At 39.8% G+C, this 25042-nt stretch overlaps 1 protein-coding gene across 5 annotated transcripts in view; it reads left to right on the top strand.

The window, feature by feature from the left end:
• The window catches only part of fgf13a (fibroblast growth factor 13a), a 231941-nt gene that overhangs the window by 104356 nt on the left and 102543 nt on the right, over positions 1-25042 (top strand). For 4 of the 5 annotated variants that reach the window (XM_022684256.2, XM_022684257.2, XM_022684255.2 and 1 more), the window contains exon 3: positions 13345-13512. The exons of the other annotated variant lie outside the window; for it this stretch is intronic. In XM_022684256.2, the coding sequence (XP_022539977.2) occupies positions 13345-13512 (168 nt within the window). The remainder of the gene's footprint in view (positions 1-13344; positions 13513-25042) is intronic. 5 annotated transcript variants of the gene reach the window in all.

Below are 25042 nucleotides of genomic sequence, written 5' to 3'. Positions count from 1 at the left end.
GTAATGATTTTCCCACCTTTGGCAGTGCCTGTTTCAATAATTGTGTGGGTACTGGATCTAATATACATGATGTTGATTTTGATGAGTTAATTACACTAAGTAAATCTTTTTCTGTAACCGGGCTGAAACACTCTAGGTGTGTCTCAGAGCTGGAGCAGCATTCATCGATATCTATAAGTAAATTTTGGGGGTGATACTGAATTTTTTGTCTAATGCTATTAATTTTATCATCAAAGAACTTCATGAAATCATTACTATTAATGTCGACAGGGATAACGGAGCTAGTTTGTTTTTGACTGCCGGTGAGTTTAGCCACAGTAGTGAAAAGGAATCTAGGATTGTCTCTATTTTTCTCAATAAGCGATGAAATATACTGGGATTTTGTTTTAATTAGGGCTTTTTTGTAGTCTGTGAGACTATGCTGCCATGCTAGCCGGAAAAATTCTAGTTTTGTGTGTCGCCATTTACGTTCAAAGTTACGAGCGGTTTGTTTTAATGTACGTGTGTGGTCATTATACCACGGTGCTAGCTTTTTATCCCTGATTTGTTTTATTTTTGTCGGCGCTACGCGGTCAAGGTTAGAGCGGAGCACAGTTTGTAGATTTTCTGTTTTGTGCTCGAGATCATGCTCATAGGACAGAAGGGAGATGGTTAAGTCGGGGAGTTTATTTACAAATTCATTAGCAATTGCGGTTGTTATTTTACGCTTGCTGATATAGCGGGGCGGGAGGAGGATATTTTGATTAAAAACTATTTCAAACATAATTAGATAATGATCGGATATTGAGTCATGTTGAGAAAGAGTAACTATATTCTCAGCCTCAATACCCAGTGTCAAAACTAAGTCTAATGTATGACTACATCGGTGAGTGGGGCCAATTACATTTTATTTATTAGTGTGTAATGCACTACAACTGTTGAGTTGTAGAGGTTCCTAAGGGAGTCCTGTGATAATCCATTTTATACATCTCAAATATTCTTCCACAGTTCCTGCAGATTTTGCTGTAGGGGTGTAGGGATTTTGATGTTGCATCCAATAGCTGTTGCTGTGTGATGCTGGCACGCGTGACCCTGAGATGTTGCTGTGTGATGCTGGAGAGTGTGAGCCTGTGCTGTTTCTGTGTGCTGCTGGAGCGTGTGACCCTGTGCTGTTGCTGTGTGATGCTGGAACGCGTGACCCTGTGTTGTTGCTGTGTGATGCTGGAACGCGTGACCCTGTGTTGTTGCTGTGTGATGCTGGAACACGTGACCCTGTGTTGTTGCTGTGTGATGCTGGAACGCGTGAGTCTGTGCTGTTCCTGTGTGATGCTGGAACGCGTGACCCTGTGCTGTTGCTGTGTGATGCTGGAACGCGTGACCCTGTGCTGTTGCTGTGTGCTGCTGGAGCGTGTGACCCTGTGCTGTTGCTGTGTGATTCTGGAAAGCGTGACCCTGTGCTGTTGCTGTGTGATGCTGGAGCGCGTGACCCTGTGCTGTTGCTGTGTGATGCTGGAAAGCGTGACCCTGTGCTGTTGCTGTGTGATGCTGGAACGCGTGACCCTGTGCTGTTGCTGTGTGATGCTGGAGCGCGTGAGCCTGTGCTGTTGCTGTGTGATGCTGGAACGCGTGACCCTGTGCTGTTGTGGTGAACTGGTGAAATGACTGGAGTGATGAGGAGCAGCTGTTTAGCACAGTTCTGAGTGCTCTTTGATTAGGAATGAGTCACTGGCTTCCGGGGTGCGGGTGGGGACTGACGGGGGTTGTGAGTGATTGTGATGGCTGAGGGGCGTGTGGGGCGTGCGTCAGAGTGTCGTTAGTGTCGGTGGACTTGATGGGAGGGGTGGGGGTGGTGGAGGTGGGTGGTGGTGAGGTTTAATACAGAGGTAGTGAGGGGAGTGTTAGTCATATTCTCTCTGAGTGTGTGGGTCACGATGATGGGCTTTGGTTTAGGCGTGGTGGTCTAGGTGTGTGTGGGCTCTTGGTAAGGGAGTGTATATAGGGGTATGCATTGACGTCACGTTACTGAAAGAACATCATTGCGATGTTTCTGAGGGGAAAATGGCCAAACCAACAATGAAACTGATTATTATGGTCTTAAATTAAAAGAAGTTGGGCTTGACAGCGAACCAAACTGCCATATATTCTCATTATGTTTGAAGGGAAACTTTCCTTTACTACATAAAACGCAGAAAAAGCAGTCAGGTAAACTTTGTGATTGCTCTATACTATAAGGTGCGCTTAAAATCCATTAATTTTCCTAAAAACTGACAGTGCACCTTATAATCCAGTGCGCCTTATTTATGAATTCTACCACTCAGGTATTAAGGAGCAGTAAAGCCTGTAGTTGTAGTTGTTGTTGTAGTTGTAGTTGTAGTTGTTGTAGTTGTTGTTGTAGTTGTTGTAGTTGTGGTTGTTGTGGTTGTTGTGGTTGTTGTAGTTGTAGCTGTTGTTGTAGTTGTTGTTGTTGTAGCTGTTGTTGTTGTAGTTATTGTTGTTGTAGTTGTTGTGGTTGTTGTAGTTGTTGTAGTTGTTGTTGTTGTAGTTGTAGTAGTAGTAGTTGTAGTAGTACAGTGTTATAAAGGTAAGTTTCCAGTGAAGTTTCTCCAGCACTAAGGCTCGGTTCAGCAGCATTAGCATTAGCCGCTAATTGCAGCACTAGCTCATTCGCCTTTCATAGGTGAGTATATCGGATTGTAGTCTGCGTGATTGCCATGTTAAAACAAGTACCCTGTGCTAATAGCACCCTGTGTTACCGGAACATTTCAGGGTAAAATCTGGCGACATTTATGTCCTGCTAGTGCTGTGGTTAGCAGCTCATGCTAATGCTGCTGCACCCAGCCTTAGAGCTGGAGAACTTTACTGGAAACTCACCCTTAGACAAAATATTGGAAATCTAAGCTTACTGTAAATGAACAAAAGCACTTTACTCACCCAAATAAACAGTTTTCAGGAGAGAAATCTGTGTAAATTAACATCCAGAGCTCGTTTGACTTTGAAGGAAAATATTTTGTTTACTAGGATGCTTCCCCCATTATTCTAATTAGAATAGAAACATGGAGACCCTTGCTCACTTCGATGTAGGCATCCTTACTAGTGTCATTTAATGCACATTACAGACGTTATAGACTATCTAGAACTCATTTAAATTTTCCAAATACACCAACACACTCTGAAAGTTCCTTATTATTCTTTTCCACCTTAAAAAGTGCTAAGTTAAGTTAGACAAAGTTTGAGATCCACCTTAAATGCTCCCACTATATTCACACAATCACACTGCTTGGATGAAACTGCTGCACCATTTAAGATGAAATAAAGCTGCACGCTGGAAATAAACACCTCTCTTGGCTTTTTCCTCTATTCCTCTTTTCCCCTCCAACAAATGGTAAGAGCAGATTATCGAACTAAATTATCTTCCACTTCCAACCGCTGTCAGGCCCTTTAAATAATAATTTAATATATTATAGTATAAATTCATTTGGTTTATTATCACTGTGGTTGTAGTCTACATCAGTGGTCCGCTGCTGCACATGTACCCGAGTGTGTGTGTGTGTGTGTGTGTGTGTGTAAATGTGTGTGGACTGTGTGGGGTTCTGTGTCTGTTGAGTGTTGACTCAGCTGAAGAGCTGTCTGTGATGAGTGTTAGCTGTGATAAGGTGATAAGGATATCTCACTGACCAGCAGTTCTCTCTGTACTGTTAATCTGTTTGTTCTCTCTGAATGGGAAGTCAAGTATGGGCTTTATCGGATCTTTGTAAAGATGTTTAACAACTGTTCAAACCGTTTTTTTTTTTTTTGTACGCTTGATCTGTAATTTGGCACTGATTGATTTGACATAAATCAGTACTCAGTAGTAGTGTTGTCTATTGTGTTGACTCTGGCTCCATTGTCCATGACTGCATCTCAAAAAAAACCAATGATGAATATCATTGAAAAGTTACTTTATTTCAGTAATTCAGTTTGAAATGTAAAACTCATATATTATATAGATGTATCACACACAGAGTGATCTATTATTTTAGGGCCATATCGCCCACCCCTAGTGCCAAGTCCTGCTGGAAAATGAAATCCGCATCTCCATGAAAGTTGTCAGCAGAGACCCATCCTCACTAACCAATAATCATTTAATAACAGGATCTAAGCAGAATGATCAGCACTGCTGCCTAAAGGAATTCAATCTATGACCAATTAATCTATGAACATACCCTGAGAAATCCTTGTAAAAGTATTTTAATGACTATGGCTCCACTAAATTTAAACACACATTTGCAATAGAGAGAGTTCAGTGTATATATAATTTGGTCAGTATCTTTTTTTTTTTTTTTTTTTTTTAAGTACTGACGTCAGTTCCCAACTCATAATGTCTAGAATATTTTAATGCTGTGCACTGTGTCAACATTATGGGAGATTCTGGAGGCAGGAGACCAAATTGCTCATGTAATCGTCTGGGTATGACCTTTAACATTTCCATAAATAAAACGTTCAGAAATCCGGCAGCAGGACTGATAAAATTGGCCTATTATTAAGGAAACCAAGAGAAAATTGCAGGCATCGGAGGGACAGTGGTATAGACACCAATTACAGGCCTTACTGACATAAGCGATGTGATGCTCTAAGTTTCCCACCTCAGCCTCACATTATTATTTCAGACTATACAGTGGGATGAGCTGAGCTCCGGCTCTCGGTAGAAATACTCATCGTTTGTTTTGGTGGAGCGCCAGCAGCTTATTTGTGCTGCAGTTTTCCAATGAGCTTATCAAACACATCAGACGGCTCATTAAAGTGACCCAACACTTTTACACTTTTACTCCATTCTGATCTTTAGTTCAGCTACTCACTGTACATGTGCTTGAGAAAGAGGCTATCCTGTGGATTCCTGTAAAAAAAAAAAAGTCATGGATTTTAAGTGTGTAAATTGATAATGAAGTGTTACCTCAGTGGATAACTTGGGAATACCCTCTACTGTATATATTGTGAGGTATTATCTTGTGAGTAAGCTTGTTTTATGACTGGCCAACTTGTATTATGGGAGTTTGGAAGAGGGACATGATAGTTGTCATGTGTACCATGTATATGTCACAGAAGGCAATATCACCCAGAGTGGACAGCGCAGAGGGTTGTAATGATTATGATGAAGGCATTAGCTTGCATGGGACATGGCACAAGTCATGGGTCACCATACTATTTCTTGTCCCATCACTTGAAGAATTGTAGTTTAATATCAACCAATGTTTAATGTCTAATATGCCTGCCCTGAACCTTTATTACTCATTATGTTAATATCAAACACATTCAGTGACGTTGAGGGATGGACTCTAGGGGCATTTAGTTCTTTGTTTTAAGCATTAGCAACACTTTCCCTCAAACCAACAGATCTTTACACTGTAAAGGAGAATAAGCAGAAACACCCTTGGATATTTTTATTACTATTATTAAAGAGAGAGTAAAGCTCTACTTAACTCCGATACACTGTACAGACAAAAGTATTGGGACACTGGCTCATTATTTGTTAATAGCCTCTTTTTATCTGGCTTTTGTTGGAGTAACTCTCTTTACTGTAGAGGAAGGACTTCCACTTCTTCTACGATTTGATTGCATTTAGTCACAAGAGCATTTAGCAACTCAGGATCTTGGGTGATCACCATCTCTCTTCATCCATAACTACTAACACTATCTCATTACATTCTATATTATTGGATTGAACACTAACATTTCAGGAAACATAGTTATCTACACAGGTCAATGCAAACCCTTATGATATATATAGCCCATGCCTAGGATTAGAAGTGGTACAGATACATGTAGGTTCAAGTGGATCTGCTACAGAGAGTCCTATTCTGTTGGCAGCTCATATTTGGCACTAGCATTAAATGTACAGAACTTAAAGTATCTGTATCTATTTGATAGAAGAGGTGTCCACAAATATTTGGACATATAAAGTGTTAAACATCAAAAAAAAGGTTTGATATAGGTTTATGACAGTGTGACCATATGTACTGAGATTCATACCATCATACACAGTTCATCAAGGTGTCATATAGTATACATTGATATGATGGCCAAGGTCTTGATGTAAATGTAAACTGTCCGAACTGAGACACTTCTCTCGTAAATCCTTCATACCACTTAAACTCCGTAACCCCAATTTTCCGCCGTGCTGTTGGCCTGCATGACTGAACTGCGCTCATCATTCTGAGACTTGACGCGGACGTCATCCTCATCCTTGAAGCTCGTCTGGTTAGAGAACTTGATGTATTGGCTGTTGTGATGTTTGACACGCTATAGCTCATGAGCAGCTCCATGGGATTAAGGAATAAACTACCACTAATCACTGTCGTTGACTGACGTCTTTGGGTTAGATTGAGGAATTTGTGATCTGTTGGAGGTGAAGAACTTTGATTTCCATCATTTAACTCTTGGCTCGTCTTCCAGGCCTCCTAGATTCAGGCTTTCAGCACCACGGACAAGGACATCTGTCCACACTATCCAGATATGGCGGGGGACAGGAGCTGTAGATTAAGGCCCATCAGGCTTCAGGCTGACAGCTCATTTTGAGAGGCATGGCTGATAGGGAGCAAAAACCTTTGATGAACCGCCCATCCATCAGACTGCTCACAGCCTCAGTGTACGCTCTATATTCCGCGTATATACCCGCTGCTCTCCACTGCGCTGCCTGGCAGGCCGTAAAGAACTGCACCAGCAGGGCCTGAACCAACCTCCATATCTCATTTTTATTGCCTCTGATGAGCCTGCAGTTAATGCGGTCATTAATAACCACGGGAGGAATTAAGAATTCAGAGGGTTTTGAGAAGTGAAGGGATTTAAGTTCTTTTAGTCCTTTAAAGGAACGTGGCTTTTCCCTCTAAAGCAGTCCCTGGAGGAGTTATAGAAAATACCACAGTACACTTCAGCTCTGTGGGGAATTTACTCTATACACCTACAAAACAACATCAGTATGTAATCACATCTGGATTTCCTGGAGGAAGCATATGGGCCATTCATTCCACCATTGGCCATGTGATACAGACTTGCTAAATCAGTGATACTCTTAACAAGTAACCAGTAATAGTGATCAGCCACTGTACTTAAGTACTAAAATACTGTATCTGTATCTACTGAAATATTAATTTTACGTCACTACTGTACTTAAGTACAAAAATACTGTATCTAAACGCTACTTGAGTATTATTTTTACTTTACTAACTACTGTACTTAAGTACTAAAATGCTGTATCTGTATCTACTGGAGTATTATTTATACTTCACTACTATATTTAAGTACTAAAATACTGTATCTGAACGCTACTGGAGTATTATTTATACTTCACTACTGTACTTAAGTACTAAAATACTGTATCTGTATCTACTGGAGTATTATTTATACTTCGCTACTGTACTTAAGCACTAAAATGCTGTATCTGTATCTACTGGAGTATTATTTTTACTTCACTAACTACTGTACTTAAGTACTAAAATACTATCTGTATCTACTGGAGTATTATTTTTACTTCACTACTGTACTTAAGTACTAAAATACTGTATCTGTATCTACTGGAGTATTATTTTTACTTCACTACTGTACTTAAGCACTAAAATGCTGTATCTGTATCTACTGGAGTATTATTTTTACTTCACTAACTACTGTACTTAAGTACTAAAATACTATCTGTATCTACTGGAGTATTATTTTTACTTCACTACTGTACTTAAGTACTAAAATACTGTATCTGTATCTACTGGAGTATTATTTGTACTTTACTAACTACTGTATTTAAGTACTAAAATACTGTATCTGTATCTACTGGAGTATTATTTTTACTTCACTACTGTACTTAAGCACTAAAATACTGTATCTGTATCTACTGGAGTATTATTTTTACTTCACTACTGTACTTAAGCACTAAAATGCTGTATCTGTATCTACTGGAGTATTATTTTTACTTCACTAACTACTGTACTTAAGTACTAAAATACTATCTGTATCTACTGGAGTATTATTTTTACTTCACTACTGTACTTAAGTACTAAAATACTGTATCTGTATCTACTGGAGTATTATTTGTACTTTACTAACTACTGTATTTAAGTACTAAAATACTGTATCTGTATCTACTGGAGTATTATTTTTACTTCACTAACTACTGTACTTAAGTACTAAAATGCTGTATCTGTATCTACTGGAGTATTATTTTTACTTCACTAACTACTGTACTTAAGTACTAGAATACTGTATCTGTATCTACTGGAGTATTATTTGTACTTTACTAACTACTGTATTTAAGTACTAAAATACTGGAGTATTATTTTTACTTCACTAACTACTGTACTTAAGTACTAAAATGCTGTATCTGTATCTACTGGAGTATTATTTTTACTTCACTAACTACTGTACTTAAGTACTAAAATACTGTATCTGTATCTAAATCCACATTATCCTAATTATTTGTGCATTTCTTAGTTGTGAGGATTATTTCAACCTGTAGCCAACTACAGTCTTTTCTATATACTGTAGTTATGCAATGCTTTAACATGCCTCTCAGTATCAACATGAAATAAACCAGTGAAGAAGTTGAGTAGAGAATACTGGGTTGTGGTCTACACTTGAATTATCCAGATCTAAAAACATTTTAGGAAGATTTTTAAGCATACTGGCTGACTCCTGTAACAGTGAGACGGTACTTTATCAAATATTCCCAGATGTCTTGGACTAAGTGAGCTAAAGGAAGCTTGAGAAACAGCAGGCCTGAGGTGCCCAGCTGATGATCTCTCCAGGATGAAATACTCTAGAACTACTGATTCTGCTGCTTCACCAGGAAATCCATCTCTCTCTCTCTCTCTCTCTCTCTCTCTCTCTCTCTCTCTCTCTCTCTCCTCAGAGAACAGCATAATCAGACTCTTTAACACCCAGCAGCTCTGCTCATAAACACCTCCAGATTATTTTAGAAAACCTTAGCGCATTCAGCGTCTGTCGCCACCGCAAGTCCCGGCAAGCAGATGCCAGTCTGACAGTGTGATTTTCTAAAATCTGCGCTGTTTATTTATTTAAATAAACATTCTCCTAGTTTCTAAGAATGGTAAACAAGGCCGTCTCGCCAGCTTCCTCTAAACTCAACTTCAGAGAGAGATTTCAGGGCCGGCGCTGATCTTTAAATAGAGTACGACACCTGCCAATGCCTTTAGATTTCACCAGAGCTAAATTAGTTCCAAAGTGAGTGAGTGTGTGTGTGTGTGTGTGTGTGTGTGTGTGTGTGAGTCTGGATGTGTGCTCATTCTGCTACTTTCAAAGCCATTGAGCATGTTTGCTAGCAGTAGCTCTCTGTTTAAAATATCAATATGAAAAACAGGCTTTTTAAAATATGTTTTAGCTCATGGAAATGTAGGTTGAATGAGCTAATCATTATGAAAAGACCTAGGGTGGGTGTAGAGCAAGGGCATTTTCACACCGCAGTTTAGTGAGCGTACTAAATAACATTTTACTATTTCATGTTTTCATCAGCTCTGTGGGCGCAGTCTCTTTATGCATTTATATTAATTGGTTTGTGAGAATGTTATGCTATGAGTTCGGCAAGTTGCTTTAAAAGGCATTTAGACAAATTCTAGCTCTGTCAAAATCTGACTCTCTTTCAAACTACTTCTATCCTTGTAGTCCTTCTGGGACCAAACAAACAAAAAAAAAAATAGTGCTTGTAAAAGCACCCTAAGGCCATTTCATTTGGTAATTATGCTTCATAACAAGCATAAAGATAACTAGTAGTTTGTCTCAGAAGGTAGCTAGCTAGCTAACTTTCCTGTTACACCTTAAATGGTGCAACAGATGGCAGAGAATGCAACATTTAAGGCGGAACAGACAAATAAGAGAAATTAAGGAATGGACAGTAATTAGTCATTTCTGCACTACTTGCCCTCTTTCTGAAGACATAAAGTTAACTTGTTAGCCAGCAGCAGCTAGGTTACTGAACTTGAGCACTCCAGATGACGTATCAGGTTCTTGAAGGGTTGTCTAAATAATTAGGGTGTGGATTTCGAGGAGGAAGGTTTACATTCGAAAACAAGGTGTAGGGGTAAGTGGTAAGGCCAAGGGGTGAAATGGGATTGGGCCAAAGTCAAGCAGTAGATCAGGGACAACATCAATCCAAATATTGTCATGTAGCAAAGTAATTTTTGACCAATACCAGGCCAGGAAACATCCCAACTGTGGTATAAAGTCAAGTGACTTTTTCTTGTACAGTTTTAAGATTCAGTTTAGCATTGGAAACTTGTTAATACTACAGATACAGGGGCTGGAAAATGAAATTGAAACACCTAGTTTTAGACTACAGTAATTTATTGTCTCGATGGACAGTTCTGGTTGAAACAGGAGAGTTGAGGTGCACATTGAATTCTGTCGTGATTTGATCAGCCGTGGTTTTATGTTTTTTGGATACAATCCGGGTTAGCACCCGAACATCCCTTTCAGACAGCTTCCTCTTACAGCGTCCACAGTTAATCCTGTTGGATGTGGTTGATCCTTCTTTGTGGTATGCTGACATTACCCTGGATACCGTGGCTCTTGATACATCACAAAGACTTGCTGTGTTGGTCACAGATGCGCCAGCAAGACGTGCACCAACAATTTGTCCTCTTTTGAACAGACTGCTCCAATTTAGCCATGAAACCTCCCGCAGTAAAATGACAGGTGTTTCAGTTTCATTGTCCAACCCCTGTGTATACTATAAAGTACTATTTGTGCTGTAGGATCTTATGTGCTGTTTCTTTTTTACCTTGTCATCCATAAAAACTTGGCCAGGTCAAAGATGAATGTTCCTGTTAATTAGATGTTAGCAGTGGTAGCAGGAGCCGGTTTGCGGAGGCCTGAAAGCGGTTATGTAATCGGGCCTGTGTGAGATGCGCTGTTCTGTGGTAAAGTGCTTCGGTTCTCATTTGAACATGCTCATAAAAATTTACAGGGGTCAGCTGACCTTCTTAGCTGGAGGAGATTAAGGTGCGACAAAGGCTTTAGTGAATGATGCTATGGAAGAGCTATGTTTTTTTTGTTTTATTAAGAGAGAGGTTTTTGAAAGATGTGAGTGTGAAGAACCTTTATATCCATTTATTTTAACCTTTAAAAATATCTTCACATATCCTATTTCCAAAAAAATATTTCAATAATCCACCCAATAATCTCTCACGGGTTGCCAGGTTCAGAACATACAAAGAATGCATAAAAGAAGCATAAAACATTCAAGTTTTTGTTCAACTCGAATGTTGAAATGACTTTTTTTTGTCTCTCTCTCTCTCCATCCTTCACTCCCTTTCTTTCTTTTTTTTTCTTATTTACTGATTGTCTCTATCCTTTACTCACTTTCTTTTTTTCTCTTCTCACTTTTTCTCTTTTTGTTTCTCGAAATCTTCTTTCTTTCTTTCTTTCTTTTTGTTCATTTTCCCTTCTACCTTTGCACACTTTCTTTCTCCAGCATTAGTCTGGATCACTTTACCTATCACAAATATACAAGTATGACACTCGAAAAATGCTCAAAAAATACTTATTCGTACTTGTGGACGTGATCAATTACGTAGCTACAAGTAGCAAACCTTAGCTGAAGCTCAGTGCTTACCTGTTAAGGAGAAAATTAGTCAGCTTCCGCATCCGTCTTGTAGTCCTTCTGGGGTTGAAGGTCTCTCCATCCATCAAATGCGTTGCCAGTCCCAGTAATGCTTTTCTTTATATGTGTGTGTGTGTATGTGTGCGTGTTTTTGTGTGTGTGAGATTTTCTTTATGCATATAAATATTCAATCTGATCTCCTAAAGAAGTTTGGAAGAAAAAGACACAGCCGGTTTCTTCTGTACAGGCTTTACAGACAGTAATATAGCAGTCATAGCAGCTACACTCAGAGCTTAGCCAGGTTCAGGAGTGCTACCCTGCATGAGTCCATTACCAGCGTATGGCAACGACAGCTGCCCATCTGTGCATGACCAACGCAGTGTCACTGACCAATCACTGCCCTCCGCTCAGCAACGACCTGCTGCGTACAGAATGTGCATGAAAAGTGCCTGGAGAAGCGTGTGCATCTATCTGGTTCTAGACTGGTTCTAGTGCATGCTCTGCATCCGAATGCCTGATTTCTGATTTCCTGTTCTGTGGAACGGCCGGAGTTCCCAGAGTGCCCGTGACTGAACGCTGCCCCCCAGAGGGCAAATGCATGGGGGGGTACTCTCCATCCCCACTGCCATGCTCATAGCCACGCCTCCTGAGCCAGAGGACACCGACGCAAGGGGCGGAGCTCCGAGCTGGATGAGCCCGCCTCCCTCTGACCTGCTCAGATTTACCCCCCAAAACCCCGCCCCCATCCCCACACTGCCCACAATAACCAACTAACTACCAGCCTACTGCCATCCGACTCACTCTCACTCTGATTTACTGTAATTACGTTTATCTTTCTCTAACCTCCTTTCACTCCCTCACTTTTTCTTTCTTTCTTTCTCTCTTTCTGTCCTTCACTGACGCTTCCTTCCGTTTTATTTATTTTTCTTTCTCTGTCTTTTTCTAAATCTTTAATTTACTTGCTTTCTTCTATTTTCTATACTTTCCTTTTTCTTTCTTTCTCTTTTTGTATTTCTGTTTCCCTTCTGGCTTTTTTATTTATTTATTCGCTCTATCCCTTTCTTTTCTTTTCTTTTTTTTCTTTCTTTTTGTCATTTTGTCTTCTTACTTTCTTTCACCTTTTTGTCTCTCTCTTTCTCTCTCTCTCTTTCTCTATCTCTCTCTATCCTTATCTCAATCTCTTTTTTCTTCTTTCCTTTCTTTTTCTTTCTTTTTCTTTTTCTTTTTTTCTTTCTTTTTACTGATTGTCTCTGTCCCTCGCTCACTCTTTTTTTCTTTTCTCGCTTTTTCTCTTTGAATTTTTTTTGGTGTCCCTTTCTTTCTTTCTTTCTTTCTTTTTCTTTCTTTCTTACTTTCTTTTGTTTTCTTACTTTCTTTTTGCTCATTTTTCCTTTCTTTTTTCTCTTCTACCTTTGCACACTTTTCTCTTCTCTCTGTCTGTCTGTCTCTCTCTCTCTCTCTCTTTCTGTCTCTCTCTTTCTGTCTGTCTGTCTCTCTCTCTCTCTCTCTCTCTCTCTCTCTCTCTCTTTCTGTCTCTCTCATTCTGTCTGTCTCTCTCTCTCTCTGTCTCTCTCTCTCTTTATTGTAAATATGACTGTTGTTGTTGATGATGTTGCTGTTTGTTTGTTTGATTGTTTATCATGCTTTGCCATTTCCCCCTCTGTTCTGTTTCTCTTCTCTTTCTCTTCTGTTTTGTTCTGGTTCTGTTGGGTTTGGGTTTCTGTTGCTCTGAGCGCTTTTCTCTCCGTTTCTAACCCTGCGTTCGTTTTGTTGTGGCCCGAACACAGTCCAGGATGACGCTGCCCCCGGTACCCAGGAGTACATTATGTTGCGGCAGGATTCCATCCATTCAGCGGATATAAGGAGTAAAGGCTCCCCGTTTCGTGCTAAGTGTCACGAAATCTTCTGCTGCCCGCTGAAGCAAGCCGTCCTCAAAGAGAGCTCAGAGCCCGAAGGTTTGTCTGCAACTCATCCCACTTCTTTTCTTTTCTCTCTTTTCCTTTGCTGATGCTTTTTTTCCTGTATGCTTCTTCTTCTCTTCTTTAGACATAAGTTTCTTTTTCGGCTTTTGCTCTTTTTCTTTTGCCCCTTTTTTGAAAAGCGTTTGGTTTGTGCATCTAAACTTGTTTGTGTGTGTGTGTGTCAGTGTGTGTGTGTCAGTGTGTGTGTGTCAGTGTGTGTGTGTCAGTGCGTGTGCGTGTGTGTGTGGAGAGAGCTTCAGGCCTGCAGCGTTGAATGCCACAGGGGACGTCCTTCTCATGGCCTTCTCTCTCTTTGTGCGAGTGTGTGTGAGATGTTGTGCGAGTGTGTGTGTGTGAGATATTATGTGTGTATGAACGCGCCTGTCCCCCGTGGGCCGCATGCCCTGAGGCAGCTCTTGGCCCGGGGGTCCCGGTTTTGTACAGAGATGCATGCGCCAATATAAAGCCACAGAGAACCACAGGGGTCATAGCGTACAGTGCACTGGTCGAGCGCTGACCTCCCAGTGATGGATTATAATAGGAGGTGCAGCTGCTCAGTGTCCAACTGTCCAATCAGATTCCCTATTAATAGACTGCCCAGTCCCTGACCTACCTCTTACCTATGGCCCTCATCTTCTCCTCTGGCTTGTAAATGTGCCTGGTCCTGCTGGCTGCAGCCCGTCCTCTGCTCTGATCATATCTCTGAAACGTCCCGCTCCTCCGAGTTCTTCTCCTCTACTCCTTTCTCTCGCAGTGCCTGTGATAAAACAATAGATAAAACAATAGATGCACATATGATACATCATCACAGATCTGTGCCTGGTGACTGATATAAATATACCCAACGGTTGTTTATATTAAATATAATAAAAAAAATGCAGATGCTTAAACAAAAGTTACCAGCAGCTTCCAAGAACCACCAAAAACTATATTTATATAAATTACTCTAAATCTAACTAGTAATCCATGCATAAGTCAGCCATGGTGATTTTATATTTGTTGTTGATGATTAATTTATTATGCATTTACATAAGCATGCAAATACATAAAAAAATCATTTTAATCTAATTAATCTAGCATTTTCTAATCTACTCTGCTCTACAGTACTCTACTGTACTCTAATTTAATCTACTCTACTCTACTTTACTCTAATCTACTCTACTGTAATCTACTTGAAATTAATCTACTCTAATCTAATCTACTATAATCTAATCTAATTTACTCTAATGCAATTTAATGTACTCTACTTTAAAATACTCTTCTCTACTTTAATCTAATGTAATCTAATCTACTGTAATCTACTCAAATCTAACATACTCTAATATACTTTACTATAATCTACTCCACTTTAATCTAATCTACTCTAATTTACTCTACATTAATCTACTCTAATCTAATCTGCTCTAATCTACTATACTTTAAAGTGACATTAAATAGGCAGATTGTACACTATTAATAAGTCAATAATATAATTTTAAAAAATCCCAGTCTCTGTAAGGATGAGGATGAGGTTCTGTCTGTTGTCAAAATATACTACGCTTTTCTTCCAGTATAGAAGAGAGAAGCTGCTTTATATTTATGAACTTTGACTTTCGTTTAAGAAAATCTTCACTCTCGCGCTCGCCTCCTCCTCTCCATTGCTTGCAGATGCATGAGGGTTTGCTGGTGTTGAGTAGTGATGGTCTGAAGGCTCAGTATACAGGGTTTCTGAGCTCGTGCATGTGATTGGATGCTGCTGGAGGGGCGGAGAGGGAGGGCTTGGCTGTATCTGTCGCCGCTGTGTGAGTGTGTAGAGTTTAAGAAATGCCAACGTGCCAGTTTTCCTTTTCAGATCGGCAGGCTGGCGGGTAAGACTTGCACAGTTTTATGATGTTACACAGTTTTACACAGTTTTAAACATGAAGCCTTGCCGATGGAAGAACAGTACATGATGCTAATGCTGCTGAAACCAGGGTAATGTTGTAATAATAAACCAGTAGATGTGTGATGTGACCTCATTACCTACCTAAAGTATCTATCTATCTATCTCGCTATCTCTCTATCTGTCTAGTAAAAAGTTAATGTACTGGTTTTAAAAAAACACCTGAAGTAAAAGTACAAATACCCTTGGGTAGGGGTGGGCGGTATGGCTCTAAAATAATATCACGATATTTCAGGGTATTTTTGCGATAACGATATATAGGAAAACAAAAATAATTTATTCAGGAATATAGTATAATAGTATAATAGAATAATCACATAATAATATGGCAAAATAAATAATATAGCATAAAATAATATAATGCAGCAAATAATATTGCAGAATATTTAGTGCATGCATATAAACTGCAAACTAAAACAATTATACAATAAATACACCTAAAGCTTCACAGTAAATAATAGACTACTTTTAAGACAGAACAGCCCTATTATCACAATATGGATTTTTAATATCATGATATTTCTGTGTCACGATATATTGTATACGATATAATATTGCCCACCCCTACCCTTGGGTTTATTGTTCGTCAAGCAAAAGTAGAACTTGTGTGGTAACTCTAATAAACTTATCCTGTGTACTGGAAGAAACTCTTGCTCTTCCTTTCCTGGGGCGGTCCTGATGAGAGCCTGTTTCATCATAATGTTTTTGATGGTCTTTTGCAACTGCACTTCAGGACTCTTTAAAGTTCTTTACTTAGTTGAGTAGTTTTTGCTTCTCATAATCTGGATTAGAACATTACTCAATTTACTCAGCTATTCACTGTATAACTTTAACTCTACCTTTTCACTACTTTACAACTGATGCTCTCAAACACATTAAGAGGCAAAAAATTCAAGTAATTAACTCTTGATGAGTTCAGCACAGCTGTTAACTGAAAGCCTGAATTCCAGGTGACTCTACCTCATAAAGCTGACTGATTTAAAATGATACTGTATTAAAGGAGACATCTTGAACACCCACAACTGTATAAGTTTTGAGGTGTTCTGTTGTGAGTGAAGTTGAACACTGGCTGTCAAGTTGTGCAGGCATTTAACATTCCTTAAGCCACAGTGTCACGTATGTACTTGTGGAATATGTCATAGAAGGCATTACCGCCCCCAGTGGACAGTACAGTGGGTGGTAAAGATTGTGACTGGCTGCATCTGGCTAGAATAGTCTGGGTGAACAGAGAAGACACTTCGCATTCAATGATGAAGGCTTAATTCTTAACCTTTAGGGGCGCAACAGTCAGGTTTACAATAAAACAAAAAGTGTAGTTTGTCAGAATAAAATCACGTGTTTTTCATAATGTGTCCCAATGATTTCTAGGGATGCTCAGATACGTGTAGCAACATTGTAGCAAGGAATACGCTCCTGCACTCCAGCAGTGTTCGGGTAAGCTGTTCAAAACAGATTGCTTTCTTGTGTGTGTGTGTGAGTGTGAGAAAGAGAGAGACAGTCTAGTTCTACAGATGTATTATTCAGTTTAGCTGCGGCTCTGCTCGGACGTGACTAAATTTCTAAAGGCTGGAGCTTCTTATGTAACGGGTTCTTGGGGGTGTCATTAAGATCCCAGATTCTGATGCATGTCTGAGCAGGGGGGTCCCATCGCACCCACCACACCCTCTGTGGGCAAGATCTTCTTGTCTCGGGAACAGGGCACATGATCTCACACACACACACGGAGGGAGGGAAGCCTCATGATTGTGCAGCTCGTGTTGCCACAAGTAGAATATCTGTTGCTTAATCCCTCCTCTAATCACAATCACACACACACAGAAACCATCTTTACACTTGACCTGTGTGTGTGCTTTTTTTTTTTTTTAATTGGTCTAGGCTTCTTCTGTTAACATCATTGTGAACAGATTTCACTCATTCGAACTCAGAATTGTTGTTAAAAAGATCAGTTTTGGGGCTCCGAGTGGTCCAGTGGTCTAAAGTGCTGATTTGCTAAATTTGAATCCCAGTCATGCAGCTCACAATCAGCTGACGGAGCCCTGACTTAGCACAATTGGCCTCAATTGGCCTCTTTCTGATCAGCACAAGGCTGCGTCTGTGAGCTGATGTATCAGAACCGAGTCGCTGCGCTTTCCTCAGAGTGTTAGCACTGTGATGCTACTCTGTAATGCTGCATTAGCAGCAGTTCAAAAAGAGGCGGTGGCTGACCTTATATGTCAGAGAAGGCATGTGCTAGTCTTCACCCTACTTGTGTTGAGGTATCACTAGTGATTGGGCATATACAGCTGACTAGCAGCTGAATGGTTGGGACAATTGACCATATTAATTGGAAGAAAAACTGGAAAAAAGGTCAGTTTTAACTCTACTTACTAAATCAGGCTTGAACGTCTAGGGCCAGGCCACGTTGGGCTTGGACAGAACGTGCAAGGGCTCGGGTATAGTCTGGCTGAATTTTTTTGGCCCTGATCTGAGCTCCAACAATACTAGTTCCTGTGTCTTGATTTTTATTTTAGTGTGGTGCTGATTCTTAAACATAAAAAACAGTGTTTAAACCCAGGTTGAGATTAAGTTTACTTTTATGAACAATTTTTAAAGTTCTCCGGGCCAGATCAGGGTCTATCTATTTATGTAAGCAGGTTCGCAAATAGATGGGGCATGAATAAGTCATGGGTATGGTAATGTGGGGTAAACTAAAGGACTTCAGTGACAGTCCAGATGGCAGCTTAATAGTGACAGAGGCTCGATATCCCATCAGAGCAGATCCAGTGTTATCAGAGTGTGGAGACACCACACATGTAAACTGTGCTGCCAACTCAGGCCAATCTCTTCTCAGATACAGTGATGCATTAAATGTGGATTTGATTTCTGTTAGACTTGCTTGTGTTTTCGCACGGGCAGTTCTAGCCAGACACCACTAATCACAATCATTACTATAGGCTGTGCTGTTCGCTGTGGGTGGTAAATACTTTTATAACTTATTTTAGTTACACACTATCAGGCTGTTACTTTGCCATGCACATGCCGGACAGTATTTAACTTCACTCACAAGATAACACCTCACAACTTGTACAGGATTGGGCCTCCCAGAGCCGTTTCCTAAAGAAAAAAAAAATCATACCATTTGCACCATATTAAAAAGATATTAAAATGATATTTGTGCATGTAGAGTACCAGCTAAAAGTTTGAACACACCTTAAATTCAGTATTTTTTCATTATTTATTAATATTTATTAATACTAGTCGTGACAAATACGTAATTATTTAGTGAACAAAAGGTTCTAAACAAACCAGAATGTGTTTTTTTTATAGTTTAGATTCTCTTGCTTAGATGACAGCTTTGTACATCTTGGCTTTGCACATTTTCTCAGTCAGCTTTATGAGGTAGAGCCATCTGGAATTCAGGCTTTCAGTTAACAGCTGTGCTGAACTCATCAAGAGTGAATTACTTGAATTTCTAAACTGATTTTAAACCACTATTTTGATAAAGTACTTGTACTGGGTCTATAGTACTTTATACATCTCTGATTGCCATCAACTGTGCTGTCTACTGCAAGTGGTAATTATCGTGACCGGCAGTGTCTGGCTAGATTTGTCCATATGAACAGACAAAGTTTAGAAGAAATCACATCCATATTCAGTGCAGGAGAGCTCATATGCTTAACCCACAGATCAGTGCAGCGTTCTTTATCTTACATGGGACATAGTAAAAGTCATGCAGCATGATCCTACATTCTTTGTAGATTCCAGTGAAAACTGGATCTGTCTTGCTGCTCTACAGTGGTCAGTTTTCATTAATAAATTGTACAGGTCTCTGCAGAAGTGTCTAAATAACTATACAGTATATCCTGCTCTGCATAGTCTGACCCACTTCCAAATGCACAGCCACCAAACGCTTTCTCAGACTGAGACATAAAGAACTCTCCCACAGCACCAGCAGCCTGCCATCTTAACCTATATATACCCTATATACCATCAGGGCTTTTTATTTATGTATTTTTTTATTTATTTTTTGACCAAGGCAACACACACTCTTTTAGAACTTCTCTGGATATGGGGCATCTGCCATCCCTTAAGTCCCCCAGCTGCACTTTGTCACCATTATATAGTACACAGATTACATTCATAGGCCTGCAATGCGTTATACACAAATTTAATCACAGAATTGAGGTATAAACCCAGAATTCAGATATGAACACGAAATACACAGGATTAGAAAATTTTATGTTCTGACATTCTCTACTGAAGACCAGAGTAATATAGACACACCATACACACATCATATCGAATAGCAGAATCTTCTAATCTAACACAGTATCATTATTCTGATATCAAACATCAGTCATTATTTCAGACTTTCAAACATTTAGCACCACCAGTTAGCAGATAGCTATTTTGCCTAATCCTCCATTTTGGCTTTCATAATAAAAGCCCTTAAAATTGATTCTCTACATGCATACAAAATAATTCCTGTAAAATATAATACCACTGTATTCTGTAATAAGAGTTCTGCTTTCTTAAAAATAAAAATAAAAGAAGAATGTATTAGATGATATATTAAGTATTAGAATTACCCAAAACTATGTAAAACCCACATAAATGGAAAAGCAGCCAAGACGCATTTAAAACAGATACAAATCCAATCACACGCCTAAAACTCATAATACGAGCAAACTACCATTAATAATTAACATTCAATAAGTGAATGTGCATATTCCACCACACACAACAATCAGATTTCTACCAGATGTAATTGCACTCTTATAGTTGATTTTATTTTATTTGTTTATTTATTTATTTAAAACATTATGTTTTTGGGTTGTTTTTGGTCTTATTTGATTTTTAGTTTGATTTTTAGTAGCTGGCTTTTAAAGGTCACCTTCCGTCGTTTTTTCTTTCATTTTAAAATGTCTAGTTGTGGTCTCTAGTATGAATGAATGACATGTGAGCCGTTTTTGTAAAAAAAAAGTGCTCAGGTGTCTCTGTATAGCTCTTTTTTAATGAACTGTTTTAGGGGTGTGTCCAAAATGACCGGATTCCAGCTTTGCTCATGAATATTCATACATGCAAACAGCATGCAAATATCTCTCCTCTGATTGGCTAGGAGCACTGAGACGCCACTCCACCGCTCTGCCGCTCACTGCCTCCCACCTCCTAACTGATGAGCGTGATGTTGCGTCGATTCAGCTCCGCCTCTGGGAGTTTCTCGAGCCAAGGTGGGCTGGTCTGTGAGTTTCTGCCTACGTAGGCAGAAAGATAATTCAAAATTCACCCGTTTTTCGGAGGGGGGGAGGGGGGATTTCTTTGCTTAGCTCCTGCAGACAATGGGGGCTGCAAAACAGTTTAATGTGCAGGTGTACACATTCAACTCGGAGAGACCTACTGTATTCCACAAAAAACAAGAAAAATCGGATTTTCGCGGAAGGTGATCTTTAATCTTTATTTTATAGTTTAATATTCTACTTTTATTGTTAAATTATTCTTTTTTTTTTCCTTTACTTTATTTTCCTTAAGTTTTATTTATTCATCTTTAGTCACATTCGTATATTTTTTTATTACCTTTGATTTACGTACCTATGATTTTATGATCTATTCTAAATTCTTATTTTTATCTTTTCAAAAACAGTATTTTTGAGTGTAAAAAAAACTTTTAAAAGTGTAAGCAACTTGCATGTAATGTGCAGGTTCTAAACCATTTAGAGGCCGTTTTTCATATATTTCTTAATAAACTATGTTTGAAAGTGATATCTGACAGTGTGAATAACCTTTTAAATGATTGAGCAAATTTTGTGTGATTAAAAAAATATATATATTAATATCTCTATCAAAATATCTCATATGGGGATTCTTAAAATTTTAATATTCACAGTCGCACATCTTATTTATAAAAAAACATTGTCTTAACATTTATTCACTAAAAAGTACTTTAAGAAACCCAAAGTGTTTTTTCTACAGCATTTTGATAATTATTTTTGAGCATATATATAACAGCAGTCATTTAAAATTATATGAAAGACATGGTTTAGAACTATACAAGTCTAGAAAACATCCTGTCAGATGTAACCAAACTTTAAATGTGGAAGTACTTTAAACTTAATGCTCTTATATATTGTTCAAAAATGCAGTGCTTTAAATAACCAGCTTTGAACAACTGCTGTAAAAGAACCCATTAGTCAGTTAGGCTGTGTGCCAGTTGGCGTGTGGTCAGTGGTGTCCAGCACAGCGCTGGACACAGGTTTCCTTCAAAGATCCAGACTGTTTCCAGCAGCTGGCCCTGACTTACTGCGCGTTCCTCAGACAGCGATACATTAACTGCAGTGTAAATACTACTAAGCTGTGTAAGCTGTGCAATGAGCTGTGCTGTGGAGTCAGCATTTCAGCCTGGCTGAGGAACTGCCTGATGACTGGTGCCTTAACACACACACACACACACACTACAACACACTACCGCACATTGCAGCCCGCACAGGAGAGCTATGATCTCCCAACCGAAAGAACATCCATCAAAACCGACAACCACTCACTAATATCTCAGACTATCTTCACATCTCTCTATATCAGACGTCTGCAGAGGTTTTGAGCTGTGGTGAGGTTGTGGGCTGTGGTGAGGATGTGAGGTTGTGAGCTATTGTGAGGTTATGTTGTGAGCTGCTGTGAGGGTGAGCTGTTGGGAGATTGTGTGCTGCCTTGAGAATGAGATTGTGAGCTGCTGTGAGAATGAGATTGTGAGCTGCTGTGAGAATGAGATTGTGAGCTGCTGTGAGAATGAGATTGGGAGATTGTGAGCTGCTGTAAGAATGAGATTGTGAGCTGCTGTGAGAATGAGATTTTGAGCTGCCGTGAGAATGAGATTGTGAGATTGTGAGCTGCTGTGAGAATGAGATTGTGAGCTGCTGTGAGAATGAGATTGTGAGCTGCTGTGAGAATGAGAGTGTGAGATTGTGAGCTGCTGTGAGAATGAGATTGTGAGCTGCTGTGAGAATGAGATTGGGAGATTGTGAGCTGCTGTAAGAATGAGATTGTGAGCTGCTGTGAGAATGAGATTGTGAGATTGTGAGCTGCAGTGAGAATGAGATTGTGAGCTGCTGTGAGAATGAGATTGGGAGATTGTGAGCTGCTGTAAGAATGAGATTGTGAGCTGCTGTGAGAATGAGATTGGGAGATTGTGAGCTGCTGTAAGAATGAGATTGTGAGCTGCTGTGAGAATGAGATTGGGAGATTGTGAGCTGCTGTGAGAATGAGATTGTGAGCTGCTGTGAGAATGAGATTGGGAGATTGTAAACTGCTGTGAGAATGAGATTGTGAGATTGTGAGCTGCCGTGAGAATGAGATTGTGAGCTGCCGTGAGAATGAGATTGTGAGCTGCTGTGAGAATGAGATTGTGAGCTGCTGTGAGAATGAGATTGGGAGATTGTGAGCTGCTGTAAGAATGAGATTGTGAGCTGCTGTGAGAATGAGATTGTGAGCTGCTGTGAGAATGAGATTGGGAGATTGTAAACTGCTGTGAGAATGAGATTGGGAGAGTGTGAGCTGCTGTGAGAATGAGATTGGGAGATTGTGAGCTGCTGTGAGAATGATATTGTGAGATTGTGAGCTGCCGTGAGAGTGAGATTGTGAGCTGATGTGAGAATGAGATTGTGAGCTGCCATATAAATAAGATTGTGCGCTGCCTTAAGAATGAGATTGTGAGCTGGTTTGTGAATGAGGTTGTGAGCTGCTGTAAGGATGAGTTGTGGTGAGCTGTTGTGAGCTGCTATGACGTGAGCCGCTATGAGGATGTGAGGTTGTGATTAGCTGTGAGGTTGTGAGCTGCTATGAGGGTGTGAGCCGTGGTGAGGATGAGCTGCTGTGAGGTTGTGAGGCGCATTGATGCCTGAGATTGCTCACGATTTCCAGTCTTTAGTACGACCACCACTCTTGGTACTTGTTTTAAAGCTTGTCTGATTAGCAGTGCTGGAGATCGAGCACTTGAAAAGAAGCTAGAGAATGTGTCAATGGGATGTAGAGTGTAACCGATATTTGGAACTCAGCCAAGACAGTCCTTCAGTCTTACTCACTCACTCACTGTCTCTCTCTCTCTCTCTCTCTTCGTTGATTCTCTAGGAAAAAATACTTTCATCACACAATAAACCATTTATTAGAGGCATTCTCTGAAATGATTGTGTAATAAAATCTTAATCCTGTGGAAGTACAGTTCCACTGATATATTGGTAGGGGGTGCTAACCCTTTCCAACTAACACAATAATCCCACAATGCAATGTCAGAAAGAAAAAGAAAGTGCAACAGTGATGACATCAGGCTAATAGATGCCTGTGTTGACCAACATTACATTAGAAGTGATGTGAAGAAAGCACCACATCCACCATCATCTGTCAGATAAAGCGTGACCATTTACTCGCTCAGATTCTGGCTGCTGATGGAAAACAGCATGACCCAGGATTTGAACGGACTATGCTCGCATCATAGAAAATAGTTATTTTTAGTAAACAGTACAGTATTAGTTTCTTGTGTACAGCACTGTGTGTTCCTTCCAGCTTCTTGTTTATTGCTCTATCCAGAGACATATTCTCAAACGCTCCCCTCATTTATCATATCTCATCCCCTCGTTCATCACTCTGTTTCTCACCACTCTCCCTCGTGCTCTGCTGGTGAGAGAGAGAGAAAGGTAGAGCAGGCGTGAAACAGAGAGAGGTGTGAAGCGCTGTTTAATTCCTCTTCACACTCTGAGAGAGCAGTTCCAACAATAGCTCCAAAAAAGGTAGAGGCCTTTATCTGACAGCCTCAGCAGCCAGAGCCAGAACGGAAGCGGCAGTTTGTCGAAACGGAAATCAATACCTGAGCACTCGGCAGATCCATTTAGACTTCGACGTGCCTCGATTTTAACAGTGTCACTTTCTCCATCTCGCTGGGTGGCAGATCTGTTTTGTGTTTAAGAGCCTGTACGGAGATTTAAAGTGGAAACCTGTGTATTTACTCACGACTGGATTATTAGGATGATTTAAGGCATGTGTCTGCAACAAAGTAGATAAAAATTACGCAACAAAACACTTTTCTAAACGTGGGTTTCAGAGTTGCTTCTTTTAGCAGCACTGACTGAAGACATGCACTTCAGATCTTTGAGTTTAATAAAATTCTAATAATTGAGTTTGGTCTGTTGCCGTTGACCACTTCATTTCTATTGGCTTTTGGCCCCATTTGTTTGCATACTGGGTGTTTCTGACACTCACTGTCCGTGTGTAATCATTCCCCCATAGCTACCTTAAGTAAACCTGTAGGCCGTTTATTATGATTAACCTTTGTGTTGTAGGCTGTAAGAGCAAGTAATCTTTTTTTCTGAGCTGCAGTAAAAAAAAAAACTAAAATATAATAATGTAACACATCAAGATATTCATTGTTAAATGAAATGAACCTTTGTTCGTGACATTGGTAAGTGATTGATTGCAATATTAGAGGAAAAAAGAAGGCCCTATAGGACCCTGTTGGGCATCTCTAGCCCAGATACAAGATGATATGTGGGGTTGGGCATGGAGAAGGTGTACTGGTTCTGTATGCAGCACATTTACCCACAGATGTTGCAGCTGGGCCTGTAGATCCTCATGAACTGCTGA

Source organism: Astyanax mexicanus, chromosome 10 (assembly GCF_023375975.1).
Source record: "Astyanax mexicanus isolate ESR-SI-001 chromosome 10, AstMex3_surface, whole genome shotgun sequence".
NCBI lineage: Eukaryota > Metazoa > Chordata > Actinopteri > Characiformes > Acestrorhamphidae > Astyanax > Astyanax mexicanus.
The sequence above is the reverse complement of the archived record's forward strand: the minus strand, read 5'-3'. Positions and strand labels throughout refer to the sequence as shown.